The sequence below is a fragment of the Zootermopsis nevadensis genome, unplaced genomic scaffold (assembly GCF_977971745.1).
Source record: "Zootermopsis nevadensis isolate Lab colony 2312 unplaced genomic scaffold, Znev_1.0 Znev_ptg000025l, whole genome shotgun sequence".
Taxonomy (NCBI): Eukaryota; Metazoa; Arthropoda; class Insecta; order Blattodea; family Termopsidae; genus Zootermopsis; species Zootermopsis nevadensis.
The window spans coordinates 9,287,107-9,303,061 of NW_028259157.1; the positions used below are offsets into that span (position 1 = coordinate 9,287,107).

The 15,955-nt window shown below is 42.5% G+C and overlaps 1 protein-coding gene across 4 annotated transcripts in view; it reads left to right on the top strand.

The window, feature by feature from the left end:
- The window catches only part of LOC110832575 (cadherin-like and PC-esterase domain-containing protein 1), a 270,092-nt gene that overhangs the window by 182,354 nt on the left and 71,783 nt on the right, over positions 1 to 15,955 (top strand). For all 4 annotated transcript variants that reach the window (XR_015537108.1, XM_087356053.1, XM_087356054.1 and 1 more), the window contains 10 exons: positions 3,542 to 3,701; positions 5,602 to 5,971; positions 6,109 to 6,289; positions 8,442 to 8,650; positions 9,292 to 9,572; positions 11,082 to 11,304; positions 11,749 to 11,922; positions 12,115 to 12,176; positions 12,343 to 12,532; positions 14,009 to 14,183. Coding sequence is in view for 3 of the 4 variants with exons in the window: in XM_087356053.1 (XP_087212179.1) it covers positions 3,542 to 3,701; positions 5,602 to 5,971; positions 6,109 to 6,289; positions 8,442 to 8,650; positions 9,292 to 9,572; positions 11,082 to 11,304; positions 11,749 to 11,922; positions 12,115 to 12,176; positions 12,343 to 12,532; positions 14,009 to 14,183 (2,025 nt within the window). In the remaining variant the exon portion in view is untranslated. The remainder of the gene's footprint in view (positions 1 to 3,541; positions 3,702 to 5,601; positions 5,972 to 6,108; positions 6,290 to 8,441; positions 8,651 to 9,291; positions 9,573 to 11,081; positions 11,305 to 11,748; positions 11,923 to 12,114; positions 12,177 to 12,342; positions 12,533 to 14,008; positions 14,184 to 15,955) is intronic.

Genomic DNA, 15,955 nt, shown 5'->3' on the forward strand with positions numbered 1-15,955 from the left:
GTTTACAGAAACAAAACACAATTTCATGGAAATATTTATTGCAACAGATACAGCAAGTGTCCAGCTATTTTTCAACATATTCGCCACCGGAATTGAGACATTTGTCATACCGTGGGACCAACTTTTGAATACCTGTGTCGTAGAAGTCTGCCGCCTGGGATTGGAACCACTGCGTGACAACCATCTCCGCCTCTCTGTCATTCTCAAAACGCTGACGCTGACCGGACAGGAATTTCTTGAGGTGTAGGAAAAGATGGAAATCACTGGGAGCGAGGTCCGGGCTGTAGGGTGAATGATTAAACACCTCCCAGCTGAACTCCTGCAGGAGACTTGCTGTCCGTCGAGCCGTGTGCGGCCTAGCGTTATCACTGACCGCACTTCACAGTCGGCGGGAGCTGGAATAAGAACCTCCATCTTCAACAGCTGCAACGATGCTACTGTGAGAACGCGGGAAGTGCCGTTAGTGCATGCGCCATGCTACGTCATTGCTCTATCACGTACGCACAGTCGCTTCGCGCAATATAAGGTTTGCTAGCTGTGGGACGAGTGGGAAACTTACTTTGTGGACGCGCCTCGTATTTAGATCAATAAGTGGATCGAGTAAAAAAAGCTGTAGGAAAATGCACCGTGATGGATAACTTTATTTTTTGTAATTTACTAAATATTGTGACTAAATCAAGGTGGGTGAGATAAATTGTTCGTGTACAATTTATGTGCAACAAATCACGTGCATAATATTTGTCGGAAAAGTCTATTATGGGGGACTTCGACGTACATGGGAGAATTATATGAAAATAGATGTTGGATAAACAAGGCGTGTAGTTAGTTACAAAGTTGATTCAGTCCTTTAAGGAAAGGGCCCATAATGGTGATGAACCTTTGGGGTTCATAGCAGAAGATAATTTGCTAACAAAGACTCTGTTACATTAAGTTCCTTTCTTAACTAAGTAGAAATAATTCAGAACGTACTCATAAGTAACTAATACGTCGTAGACAGAAAGACAGGCAGGATATTACATTTATCACTTCACATATAAGACTTGGACAGTCATAACAGATTTCAAAAATCTATCAGTTACTTTTGTTTCATGAAAACAACGGAATATCCAATATTCTAAGTTTTTCTCAGACGTTTGCAGTGCTAATAGGCTAGCATTCCGTTACAGGAAGTGAGATATTAATTAAGTTTAAACTACCAGCATTTATGCATGCGATATGTAATCTCAGTCAAATTCTTATAATTGTTAGAAAGTAAGATATATTAATTTGCCTGACATCAGCATTACTGAGTCAAGGAACACTGCACTGAAATAAGTGGTGACCACTTCTGTATTTCTGATTAAGAAGTCGTAATAATCATAATCGAATTATCCCTGAAGCTAGAAAGCTTCAAGCACGCGAGGACGACAGGAAGTAGGAATATAAATGCAAGAGATCTGTAGCAGGAGGGGTAATGGGTTACAAGAAGTTCCCTGTTGTGAAAATTACGTTGCCAAGACTACATAACCCATGGCACAAGTAATCTACATGAGAAAAGTAGCTAGAAGTATGATCCATTTTCGTACAAAGAAATTGACTAACAAAAAAGCATCGTTTGCCAACACCCAAATGATGCTGCTAGGTTTTTGTGTCTTCCAGAGACGCATTTGTCTGCGACGAGAGTAGATGATCATCTTGGAGTTACGGTCACCACGTAAGGAACCATTCTTCAGACGGAAGACTGGGTTAGAAACTCTATTGTAGGTTTAAACCATACAAAGGAAAGGGAGGAGTATTTTCAGGACTGTTCCTTCTTTGTACGAACACATCTTCCCTTCTGAGTGGTTTTCGTTGAAAGATTCGAGCTTCAAGTATAAAAAGGACCCAGTGTGTGGATTAGTGTGGAACAAAAAAGCATACTGGTTTTGCGTTTCAACGCTAGATGGCAGCAGTGAGCTCCACGGCTTGCCCGTGATTTTAATTTCGATTGCAGATTAAGGGCAGTGGCGTGTGGGTGGAGGACGCCACATGTATCAACCGGCCACTGCAGCCGTTGCCCAGCTCCTACTGCCTCCCCTCCCCCCTACAGCAGAACATTCTTAATTTTTTCGTAAATGTGACAACAGTTTTATGCAGGAATTGACCGATCCAAGCAGGTTCTCGATACATACGAATGAATTAACCTCGCCGTTCCGTGTGAGATCTGTTTCAGTTCATCGTTCTCTCTAACTCCATAGAGCAGAGTCTGTCTTGAGAAGCTAACAGTCTCTTAGCTAGTGAGTAAATTCCCTAAAGATCATTACAGTGTTCATAAGAGCTCGCCACTGGCCGCCTGTTCTGTGTGAGGGCAACCCAGTCCATATCGTCACAGTCTGTCTGTGACCCAATTTAATATTATTCTACCATGTACGTCAAAGTCTTTCAAGTGATCTCTTTCTTTCAAATATTAAAACTATAAGTTACACTCATGTTTTGTGCACGCTACATTCTCCGTCCATTTCATATTTCTTCATTCCATTAACCGAATGAGCTCTGGTTAATAATGCATACGTGGTTTTCTCCAGGTGTATTTTACTTTCTGAATTTTAGGTTCAAATATTTTCCTGGACATCCTTTCGGGGTCACAGATGAAGTTTCACGTCCGTACAACCTTGTTTATGCTATTTCTTTTATCAAACTTATCGCTGTCTTGAATATATAAACACTGGATAAAGTCCTGCATCCTTTCTATCCAGGTACACAGAAGACACGAAATTCGAAGCCAAGGTATTCTACAAACGTAACTAAATTATCTCGATTTTACAGTGAACATTCTGTATCACCTTGTGCTTTCGTATCTAAAAATGAACCTCATTATGGTATAAATGTTCGTTTAGGAATGAATTTAGCCAAACTAGCTACTGCTGGTTGGTAGAGACTGAAGGATTATCATCTGAAGAAATCCAATTATCGACTTTAAAAACACTCGGATAACCGTAAAGCCTGAAATTTTTTTTTTAAAAAAAATGAAGGATCCCATAAGGATAATATGAAACTTGTTCTGAACCTCGACTAAAGAGTTATCGAGGTGGTAGGTACTTCAGTAGATTGCGAAAATGATGTATTGCTGTCCCAGCTTCAAGTTTCTAACCGCACGAGGACGCCGTAAAACAGCATTCTTGTTTGCTGTTCGTATCTTTCGTAATTTAAAGGACCTTGTGTCAGATATTACTTAGCTTGATTGACTAATACGTTACTGTGTCAACTGCAGATACTCTCTGGGTTTGCGACGTGAGAGGATGATGAAGTCTGTGAACAGGGAAAGGCGAATAAGGTCGCGGTCATTTCCAAGAACTTTACCGAAAAGTCAGAGATGCTTACTGTCTCCATCATCAAGGAAATGATAGAATAATCTCATCTGGAATGTCAGTATGTACCAGACTTTACTCAGCATCATCCCGACGGACAACCACATCCTTATCGTCGCCGTGAGAAACTTAAAATCAAGAGCTTGTGTAATTTTTTTGAGATCAGTATGAACTGCGTTGTCTTTGTGTGAGTAAGTGTCCTTTTGTGATTGCAGCTGGAGAGCTATCAGGTATCAGAACGGCAGCCCCTGGCAGTGTTTAAGGGGCACCGCGCCTTGCTACAGCGTGCTGTGGGGTTGTACTCCCGCATATTACGCAACCATGGATTCAGTGTTCGTGTAGAAGATACCAGTATGCCAAATATTTCTAAAACAGGTAACGTCCCTTTTAATATTTGTCAGTTACGGTAGACGTTCGCAATATCGCGATTATAATCGTGTTCCCGAAGCGGTTTGACTGATGGTGGACACCTTCATGAGTTCTGCCCAAAGTTTGGTGTTTACATTACGAAACTTTTTAATTTCTTAAGATTACATTTGATGTGGATTTTTCGTATGAAACTTATGACTTAAGATATGAGTTTATTCCGAAGTGGTATTATCAGGGCTGTAAAATTATTATTTTAGCTGCAACTCGATAGATGTGCATCTAATAGATGAATTTTGAGAAATATTAAATCTAAAACTTCTTGACGATGGTGAAGAGTCAATTGAATAAAAATTTTCTTGGATATTATCCATCGTCTAGTAAATATAAAACGTAAAAAACGACGTTTCGGAGATGGGACTCTATCTCTGTCTTCAGGTTCGTACACAGTTGGGCCCACTAGATAGAGCTAATCCCTATCTCCGGATAGAGTCCCATCTCCGAAACGTCGTTTTTTTACGTTTTATATTTACTAGACGATGGATAATATCCAAGAAAATTTTTATTCAATTGAGAAATATTAAAGTTATCGACCTGCACGTGGTAAAATATGCTATATTGAGATATATAATTTTCTGTACAGATGGTCTTTTTTTTTCATACCTAGTTGCACATTAAGAATTAGAAAATAATATAACATTACAGCTGGAAACAGGAACCAGTGAGTGAGAAAAACTTTATATTTCATTTTAAAATAAACCATTTAGAAGTATTCTGAATTCTAAGATGATTTTACATCGTATCTATTAGTGTTCGGTAGTTCGTCTGTGCAGACATACTCGATATGAAATCTTGGTCTGCTATCATCACCCCTTTGAGGTGCGTTCAGAAGACGTTGGAAGAATTAAGTGCACGTTTTATGTTACGATATTTCATGTCCCAGCAGCTAAAAATACATGAATTCAGTTTAAGTACCGGCAAGTCTAATGCTTTTGGCCACCGACTGATAAGGGTGTGAAGAGCAGTCCCGATTCGTGACCCCAGAAACACCCCGACGCACCCACAACCGCTCTGAGTTTTCTATAAACAGATTCCCGATAACAGCATCATCGTCCAAACTTGAGACGTGTATCACAAGGCATGTTCTTGTTCGAAGAACACTGTTTCTATGCGTTTTCCACATTTTCCCTGACCGTCGCTTCTCTGCAGCTGAACATATTCTAAAATGTACCCGTAACACAAACATTTTAACGCGTTTGTTAGAATGTGATCTTTACAAATGGCCCCAGTGACAGAAGAATTGTCTGAACGTGATGAACTTCGCGTGGAAGGGATGTCTGGTGCGATTACGTCATAGCGAAAGATTCCCCCAATATGATTGTGGACGACTACGGATTTGCAGACTTCAGATTAACCACGCGGATGACTATCCAGGCACTTCAACACGTATCCGCGCATACCGGTCTTCATGTATGAAGTTCCCGTTATTGTTAGTCAATGATTTAATGTAGTTATTTGATTAATTTAGGTTGAAGTTGCCTGAGTGACTAACTTATAATAGTGGAAACCTGGGTTCAATCTATGAAGAATTTCAAGTGAAAATTGGCAATCGGGTAGATTGTTATCCGGTTTTTAGAGTGTTCCCTGTCGCTTTTAATTCCGCCATCTAATGTCACTGTCACCGTCAGTATTTCGTACCGAACACCCTTTTACGGCCTCAATGTGAAGGACCATGTCTCCTCCACCGTTATCGTCATCAACTCGTAGACTGTGGTTACACCACGAGTATTATCATGTCTCTGAAGACACGAGAATCAGATGACACGCGGATAGCCTATAGCGCGAATATTGAAGCCATCCTACTACGCCCTCTGTAGATAAGTAAACAGTGACTTCTGCCTCTCTCCAGAGCACCTCACCAACTGGACACTGTTGCTGTGTTTCGCCTTCTCTGACGGGGAACCGGAGTGCTTCTCCAGAACGGGATTCCGTACCATGAGACCTCAACAACGAGTTAACAGAATCGTGGGAGTCCAAAGAGTTCTCTGGAGGCGTTCGGGTCTGTGTAGAACTGCGAGTCAGCTGTCCTCCTTGCCGGCATTAATGTATCGCCCCATTGCACCTACCTGCTTCGCTCTGCCAGATCAGTATGAAGAGTTTCTCAACACTGCAGACGGTCCAGGGTTCAACAACTCGTGGCTACTGAAGCCGTCAGTGCCAGAAGGGAAGCTGGAGCATTTGTCAACGATGCAGTTCTTCAACAGAGTGAGGCTCAAGGAGTATGTATCGATTTATTTTAGCAAAGACTGGATGGATTTTCTGTCCAATAGCCCTTTGCAACATTTTTTGTTGTTGTTGTGATAATCAAATTTAAATATAATTTATTACGTTACCCCATTTTTTTTGGTCAATTCAGGTTCTCCGAGAACCAGGAACTTATAGTACAACAGTTTCTCCCAAATCAGCTCCATGTCTTGGGAGTTCCAGTAAGCGTCCAGCTTTTCGTTTTAGTAAGTTCCGTAGCTCCGCTGAGGGCCTACCTTTACGGCGAAGGGTTCGTTCACTTCCGGCAAGGAGAAGAGAACAACTTCAGAAAGGTAAAATTTGATTTATCTCTTTTCTGTATCTCAATCTTGTTAAAGCCATTTCGTCGAGAGAACCGAGTCCATTGTATGAAAGTGAAGCTTGAACTCTATCAAGAGTAAAGTAATCTAGGATGTTACGCCGTGCAGTGTTACAGAAACTGGCCGACGTTTCGAAGTCATTTACTGCTTCCATCATCAGATCGATCGAAAACAAAACATCGTATTTTAAAAGTGCCGCAACCATTAGGCACACTTTACAAGTTTTATGAATACGAATTATAAGGGATGGGAAATAAATACGGGAGAATGGAGGACAGGAGGTAAATGAAGATATGAAAGAAAATATTCACTCGAATTTCCGCGATTAAATGCGAGATCGCTAATGAAATCCGGGCGTCGCTTGTGTATCATTTTGGAATCTTGTTAGCGAAATTGTACCCGCATTTCCAAAGGAATCTCAACACGTAGCAGTTTCTATCCCGATGTACACAATGCAATTGCGCGATTAATCATTCCATTTATTTAGCGTCGATCGGATATTATATAAAACCTTTTAATACAAGTCTATTGTACCGTTGTCATTTCCCTTACATGTGGACGCATTAATAATTTGTTTCCTTTGTTGACGATGGCTTGGGACATGTGGGTACCTTGCTCTTCGGCTAATGTAATACGTCGTGGGGGCGTAGCACCAAATCGGACAGCATGAAGAATCGATGAAGCATTGCTAGACTGATAGAATGTACTAATGCCCCCATGATACGTCTACATTACAATAGAAATAATCTACATAGCAATTCTTATACCATTTAGTCTAATCGACAGGAAGGCGGGTTCTTAAAATATTGGAGAAATGATACGGAGGCTTAGAAAGGTTTTACAGGCTTGGTCTGTTATTACGGCTAATTGTAATATAAATCCGCGTATTAATAATGCATAATGCAGTAACGATGCGATATCGAAATTGTAATATTCTTCGAGGGTGTTTGAAGGACGACCGACGAAAGAATTGCTGTGGTAAAACCTGTCTTTAGATAGAGACGTAGATCGTGATGATATTGTTATAAACTTTGTAAATTAAATCTTTTTACAAAGTTTTTTGTAGACGTTTAAACACTCTGGTCTAAGACTTCCTCACCAGATATTACAGTGGATGCACTGCGTTTCGTGGCCCTGTATGTGGTTACCAGTGTTTCGAAGGAACATTAGTAACCACGTATAAGACCATAAACTGTCACAATCGGTATCTTTAACACCGTGAGAATCTCAGGTATCGGATCTGCTGAGTGTTCAGTTTAGTACGCGATCCTAACTAGAAGCAAATGACTTGTTACCTGTTATCGAGGACTTACCAGCTGTAAAGCAGATACTGAAAACGTCCACCACCTCGAAAACAAGCATCCGCCCTTTATAGAGAGATTCGTGCAACATCGCGAAGAGTTTTAATACGTTGCTGTCAAATATGTTCACTATCTGCACCTCTAAATTCGCGAGTTGTTAAAATAAGATTTTTCTTGGCATGTCAGATAGAACGGAATCTGGCAGGGTAAGGTCTGGAGATCGCGGTGGCCAGAGGCCACGCCCGGCAATGCGCTCGCCAAAGAACTCTTTGAGCAGCGCAGTTTTGTGGCCTCCGTCAAGTCACGTTGAACCCATGTCCGACGTCGGACGTTTCACTTCCTGTGCCTGGAAATTTTTGTCAATGCTAAATGCTTCACTATCACCGGCAAAAGATTTTGATGCGAAGTAATTTTCGAGAATTAAGACACGTTCTGTGAGATTTTTGGTTTCTACTCCTGAGGACGGTGCTGAAACCGTGTAGACTCGTCAGTAGATTCAACGTACTACATCAATCTTCAGGGCAAAGTATCGCCTAGCTACGAGTCTGCAGGATGTCAGAACCGAATATGTTTATGTTATGCGTGGTGGTATTTCGGGTTGTAACGTTTTGGGTAAACATCTCAGCTTCCATTCTCAAGGCTGGCGTTTTATCTCCAACAGCGTGGAACAAACCTTTACGAACTCAGAATTGTTTTGTATATATTTGCAACTGTCATACGTAACATCGAAGATAATTTTCGTGTCGACCCAAATACAGCCTGTGGCTACGATTTCGACAACAGTCGACTGTGTTCGTTGTCATTCCGTCTGCTCTGCATTTCAGATCCCGGGGAAATGGTGGTTAGTGTCACAGCTGTGGCGCCATGTGGCGGCCACCCAAGGCAGCAGCACAGTCAAGATGGCTCTCGATAATACAGACATGCTTTTGGTCCACCTGCTGCTGGGGGCAGAGGCGTTCTTGCTGGTGGAAATCGCGAGCCTCCCTACCGCCAAGGAAACGGACTCTCGTTCCGGGGAACACGTGCATTACAGGTTCAGATTCACATGACCACAAATTACATGTTTATGTTGGATGCGGGGAAGAATTTGTCGCCGGTGAATAACTCGTGAAAGTACAATGATACAAATATTTACCACGTGCTTTAAAAATCAGTAACCCTATTTTACCCATAGAATTCTCTGAACAAACAACGATAAAGTCTGTAAATAACATTAACATATCGATATTTTTAAAGGAGGCGTGTGTGTTTTCTTTGAGGTAGGAACTGTTTTCCGTCATGTAGCACAAATAGTGACGCTTAATGTAATTCCCACCTTTCGTAATGCTTCGTTTGTATTAGGACCCTGAAAATTTTTATTCTTTAATCAGCTAATGTTTTTTCGTTGTACTGGCGTCTCGATTTAATGATCCCTGGCTCTGACGTAGTAAGCCCCAGTTAGAACGGAATAAATGTAGCGCTGTCATAAGCTATTCGTTTGAAATTCAGACGTTGAAGCGTGCATTCGCGTACATGTCAGCGTGTCTAGCCGTGAAGTCTAACTGCGAACACGTGACTGTCGGCCAGTGATTTTCGAAGGCGGACTGGGCTGGTTTGAGGGATCATCAAATCGCGACGCGGTAGTAGTGTGAAGACCCGGTTCAGTCCCTGATCGAATTGTGTTATAATCCGCAGGTGCGAGAACTGTTTCCAGTTATTGGCTGTGGAAATCATGTACAATTCGTCATTTTACCCTGTGGTGTTGGGGGTGAGTGGACAACCTAGTTTAGGGGTGGATTCCCTCAACAACTCAGCCCCGTCTGCCCCTCTAACTGCCGAATCGACGAGCAGTCGGACGCGGGACATTGTCCGGCAGTCACTGTTCTCGGACACGATGAAACTCCTCTTCGCCACAGACTCCGTCCATCGCAGTGTGTTCGACTCCCTTCAGGTGGCTGCTGAGGCGTTGAACACTGGTGGGACATGTTTACTGAGTCACTTGAGAATTTCTGTAGAGACACTCCAGAGGTCTGGAGCCTTTTGACTGACCTCCAGAGCGCTTGTTAACCGCACTTAATCCGACAGCCTGAGTTATTACGTAGGGTGACAACCCATTCCTGATATTTATTATGTTTCTCAAGAAATAAATTGCATTAACATCGGAAAAAGATAGCATTTGAAAGCTGGTGAGAAGTTTTAGCAGTGACGGAAATGGTTCGTCAGAAAAAGAAACTTCCTTGTTTTACGTAAGGGCACGGGGAAGTTTATTCCTAAACTTGACTGGCAAATTAAGTAAGAATGAGACGCGACGGTGGACGCTCGTCGTACTTGTGAAAGAAATACGTCCTTACACTGTTGAAAGACAATTGAACGGGATGACGCGACGCGGGATTGTGTATAGCCACATCGATATTGTGTGTTTATTAATCTAATCGAATTATACAGAATTGCAAATGTCAATAAATATTTTAAGTCGAGTTCTGAGAGATTTCGATCGCAGTTTACAACAGACTAATGCAGTTATGGTCTTGATACAGTATTTTGAGTCAATTTCATCTACCGGACTGACTTAGGTGTAGTAATCATGACTCGTCTCCGGGAATTACGTGTTCGAATCCCGACAGCGTTATTTTGATAGTTTTGTTGATTTAACAACGCCTTTTCAGAATCTAGGCATCTTATGTCGAGGGTATAATGTTACGTGAATTCCGAATTGGAATGGACTTGAACAAGAAGTCATCTTTTCCGACATTTGACTGGGCAGACTACGGAAATTACAAAAAATACGAGTGTAATCTATCATCGGGCCAAAATTTGAACCCAGAACTTAAGGAACACAAAGAATAATAATAACAATCAACTGCAACAACCGGATTTAAGATGTGTTTTAAGTCGTGGCAGATTTGCCGATACGTAACAAAATTCCAGATGTTCTTTACTCCACGTCACGGGCGATTACGTCAGGACAGGAAAGTTATTAAAGGCGATGTTTAACCACGACCATTGTTATAACATTGTGGCCCTAGATCACTGTTGTAATACAATGCGATGAAAGACATAAACGTGTTCTTCGCTCGCGAAAATTATTTAGAAATTAAAACTGCTTTATATTATAAGATACTCTTTGGCCTCTGCAGAATAAGCTACCAGGACTTTGCACGAAACAAAGTTCCAGTTCGTCAGAGGTGAAACAGAAATTAGTGTCAGCTCCTAAACGTCGATCCCTTGAGTGGCTGTGGACAGGGAATACAATCACAAACTAAAGATGAAGACGTCTTCTGGGTTGTTGCGCCGTGTATTCTGGTAGAAGTTTACCGACGTTTCAGAGGATCCCGCTTATAATGGAGGCAACGAGGACCTCTGAAACGTCGGTAAACATCTACCAGACTACACGGCGCAACAACCCAGAAGACGGTCATCTTCAGATTCGCCGACGTCGAAACCTCAAACCCTGGGCGATGACGAACCAGTAACGCGTGTTCCAGGGGTGACAGGACTACAGTGCCTTATTTCCCACGACTTGTGTCTCACCGAAGATGACCTGGCGTCGCTTCTCGCGTCGCGACGAGAAATGCTCAATACAGGAAACTTCAGGCGTCTGTACCCCACTCCATCAGGAAGCCGATATTCAGGATACCTGCAGGAACTACAGGCCCTCATGCTCCAGGACACGAACAACGTCTTCCAGCGCGTCAATTCCCTCTTCAGGTGACCAAGTTTTTCGATAATTGCACCAGACGACAGAATCTTCTATTTTACACGTGTCCGTCGATGAGTACGAATTCAGAAGCTCATTTGTCCCGACCCCTGTCACGTGACCGCATAAATTTATCAAGTTTTCTAGGTTATATTTTTACGTTTGTAGATTACAGACGTAGGCAAAGATTCTGATCTGTGTGGTAGTAAGCATTCACGAAATTAATTTCCTTCTTAATATATTCATTAATGTAATTTTATTTTTTTTCTGCCCGCGATTAAATATTTGAACTTTGTCACAGTTTCAAACGATGGTTCGCCCGGAAAATTAATGTCGTCGGTAATAATCAGAAGTAGATGGTGGAACTGAGGATGGATTTCGAAAGTGAGAACGAAATTAATGAGAGAAATCCAATTAATAAATAACGTAATTGTTAGGCTCTTCCAATATTTCAGGGAGACTCTGAGGCACAGCACCTCGGATCTGCACGGAATACAGACGCGCCTGGAACATATACACAGCGCACGACACGGGAGTGCTGACGTCTCGGAAACATTTCCGAACCCAGAAACAGAGCCCGAGGCAGAGGAGGAGTATTCTTACGCAAGTGGCTCACGGTTGCAGCCCACGTGAGTTCATGAGTAAGCTATAGCCTCCCCTCCCCGCCCCCCACAAAAAAAAAAGAAGTCGCGCTACGCCACTGGATGATCCTGCCTTCTGCAGGTATGATTTTTGGCTCACAGCTAAGGCCCACATCGTAGTTGCAAGACATATAACTTCTCTGTTTAATTATCATATCAACGTGTTTTATCGTGTTTCAGCTTCAACCTTCAAAGTGCGCAGCCCCAGAACGTGGTTGAGAAACGAGATAACTGCTCGCAAGGTAACTTAAGGGTCCGTTTTGTTTCGTCATAAAATAAATGACGTCATTTCCTTTCTGGCTACCTTCTTTTGTTTTCTTTTCTTACTCGTCTGTTCATTAATGCCTTAATAAATTTTCTTGGGATCATACCAAAAACTATCCAGAGTGCTTCTGAATTTGTTTTCAGACGAAGCCCTTTCGTCCTACTTGAAGTCTCTCGATCTGCAGCCCTCAGTTGCCCTGGATCCTCCATTCACCCCTCTATGGACGGAGTATCGTGCCCACGTGTCATATGACGTCACTATGGTACGAGTGATTGCCACTCCTCTGCACTGTAACGTGCAAACGCGATTTGAGCACCGCCTGGGACCTACTCAGTAAGTATAGTAGCGAGCTACCGAGACTGGCTACAGTTATTTTAAATGGCGGTAGGTGTCAGGGTAATAGCTGTCCCCTATTGTAGTTACAATAAATGGTTAATAGATGTAGTGCGATACAGCTGATGTAAATACCGCAACAAATTTGCTGTTAAAAGAAGATTCCGATGGTTGGTTGAAGTGACTCATTAAATTATCAGATTTCCTGCTTCGAATGATTAATGAGTAATGGAATTGGAAGGATAAGGTAGGAAGAGAATGAACTATTTTAGAATTTTTCGGAAAGGACTTATGAAACCACGAGCTATGACCTTGTGAGTAATTGGCAGGAGCGCCAGCCAATCAGCTTCAGTGTTCGGTGGTCAGTTGCGGGAGAAGCGTTTGTTGTGAGAAAATAGGATTGCAATCACAGGCCCTTATCTTCAGACAGAATATTTAACACTTAAGAAGCGATTGAAATATTTGTTGGCTCGTGTATTTGCAAGTGGATCCAGGCGAAATGTATTAAAAGTAGGCTTAATACGTATAATACACGTAAATGCGTTGAAGGGATTTAAGATGACGCATGCTTACGTCATGCCTCGTTCAAATGCCTGAGCTAAACTACGTCGTTAAACGTGGCTACAGCACCGCTAATTTCTAAGCCCGCGATTTGACACGATCCTAAGTTAAATGTCGTCTACACAACAGACAATAGAAAAGATATTCACGCGAAATTGTGATCTATGAACGAGACGATGAACTACGCCGCGTGTCTCATGACGTAAGACGTCACAAGTGACGCTGGACATTCACTTTCTCAGAAATATTGGTCTGTTCATATCTAAGTAATATAATTAAGAATACACTTTGTTAAACTATCCATGGAGCTTATTCTTGTGGTCTCTTACGTGACCACAAGAACCAAACACTGGCCACTATACCTCAAGTCTTTGTGATTAATTTGTTTAACGGTTTCTTTCCCATTGAATGGTAAGATGATTATGAATTACGTAATTTATTTACCTGTGATTTATTTAATGACGTCAGTTGCTTGTAACGCGTAGCGTGGACTGATAGGACGGTTAATGAATTAGAAGGAATATGAAAGTAGGTCGTGGCCTGATTTTAAGATACTTTCCCAGCATTTTCTAGAATGACTGAGGAAAACTACAAGTCCTCCAGTTAAAATGACCGTTCCTCTAACCGAGGTTTGAAATAAGATATCACGAGTGCGAAACACTCGTTCACAACGATCGGGGAATTCAGTAAGCGTAGGGCGAAGACGAATTCCCCGTCATCTTCGTAGAGGGACTGAGTTTTAACCACACGAATCGACCGCTGGACAAATTTCTCTCCCAGATATGAACCAGAACTGCTTTTTTTTAGATTTATAATAGTCGTCCACGACGTTTAGAGGTGGTATATGGAAATGAAGACGTTAAATCGCTTCTAAACACGACGCTGAGCCTAAAACGTGTTGTGTCGGTTCCACAGCGCCCTGAACACGACGCTGGGGCTCGGTCCCAACAGGATCGCCCTGTACCTGCAGCACACAGCGACCGGCTCCACCCTCAACACTTACCTGCTGACTCTGCACAGGTACAAGGCAGACCACGACGAACCCAGATTCGACAGCGCCGCGGCGTACGCGGTGTGTGGCCTGCGTCAGGTAGGTGGCAGCTTTTCGAAGAAACATGCCGTCCCCATCTTCAGTTGTTGTTTTTTTTCAGATACGTTTTCCATCTACCGACGAGTCTACGCGATGCCAAAAGCCATCGTCACCGCCCTGAAAACTTCTTACCTCATTTATTACTACGTTATACAAGAACCCCAGTTTGATTTTCCAGGGTTTTCCTCCCCATTGTCCCTCGGCCTGTAAACTGGAGGTCTCTGTCTTTATCGGTTGACTGTGTGACTACGTATTTAGGACATTTGCAGAGACCCTCGACATCTGTAACCTGAGGACACGTCATGCCTTCCTGAGAAGTTGCATTCTATATATAAATTTAAAATATAGGTTAAACTGTTGGACTTGAGGAGCGGCGTGTCACCAAGACTGCCTTTGTCGATGGTTTATGTGAAGGGAAAGAGACCTTCTGTCGCTGCCGCGTAAGATATTTCAAGGGTATTTCATTTATTTAGTGTTCTGTCTGACGACAGGTCCATATGAACAGGATCCTTCCATCCTTTTCTCGGACTGGGACCTGTTCATATACGTTCTTGGCAGATGATCCAGAAGTGGTTTGCCATTGCCTTCTTCTGTGTGTGAATGGAGTAATTGTTGGGATGCCACGGAGAAACCGGTGGGAAGCCCCCGGAGGAAAACTCCGTGTTGCATAGACCACGGCCTTCCCCAACACAAGTTATAAATTCGGGCACCGCCGGGAATCGAACCCGAGACCTCCAGGATTACAAGGCCAGTGTTCTAACCGCTAGACCACCGTGGCTGGCTATTTCAAGGGTAAAGGAATAAATAATGATATTTCCTCTGGTCTTTGACCGACGTTACCGAATCCTTAAATACGGTCGTATGATAACGAGACTGGGCGAGATGAACGTGGATGTCTTTTGGAATGTTGCGCCGTGGTCCGTTCCTCTGCAGTCGAGTACGCGTGGACCTAACAAAAGTTCTCATACCCATTTTCAGTAGGGGCCAAAGACCCAGCACGGTTTCTACTGCACCTGAAAGTTACTCGAATATTATCCCAACCCCGCCCCCTGAACGTTTTAGCACACTACATTCTACATTCTACATTCACTGTGACCTGTGGAATTGTTTGCAGTAATAGGCCTGGCTACGTTTTAAATAAATTACGATCACGTTGCGTCATTTATATTATGTGGCCCCGCGGTTCATTGAAACATAGTAAATGTCGTCCCGGGTTTCGAACCCCTGCTATAAATGTTCGTAATAAAACCCGACTCTGTCATATTGACGTCGGGTGAAATCCGCACAGAGGCACATGAAGTCGAATTTCGTCTAAATAATATTTAAAAATTCAGTTTCGACCTCAAGACGTCATCATCAGTGACAATGTTTTTGTCTGTTTGTATGCACGATGTTATATTCCAATATGCTGCACGCTATTCAAGGTTTTAATGATTCCAAAGATCATTTGGCTGATGACGGTAAACGAAACAGTCCGCTGTTCATTCTGAGAATCACGAAACTTTAAAATACAGGGTAAAGGAGGAGTCGAGTGGTATATATAGTTACCACTCGACTTTATAGAAGGATAATGCTAATTCTGTATTGAATTAAGTTACTTAATTGTGTTCCCTTATGTTTGTTTAGAGACTGTACAATGTAGACAGAATTTTCGAGAGGGATAACCGAGTAATCTCATTAGTATTATGATAACGAATTGACGTTCGAATCCCGTACAATGGTCATCCCTTGAAAACCCCATCACCGCCTGTGTTATGGGTTACTCATGTAAG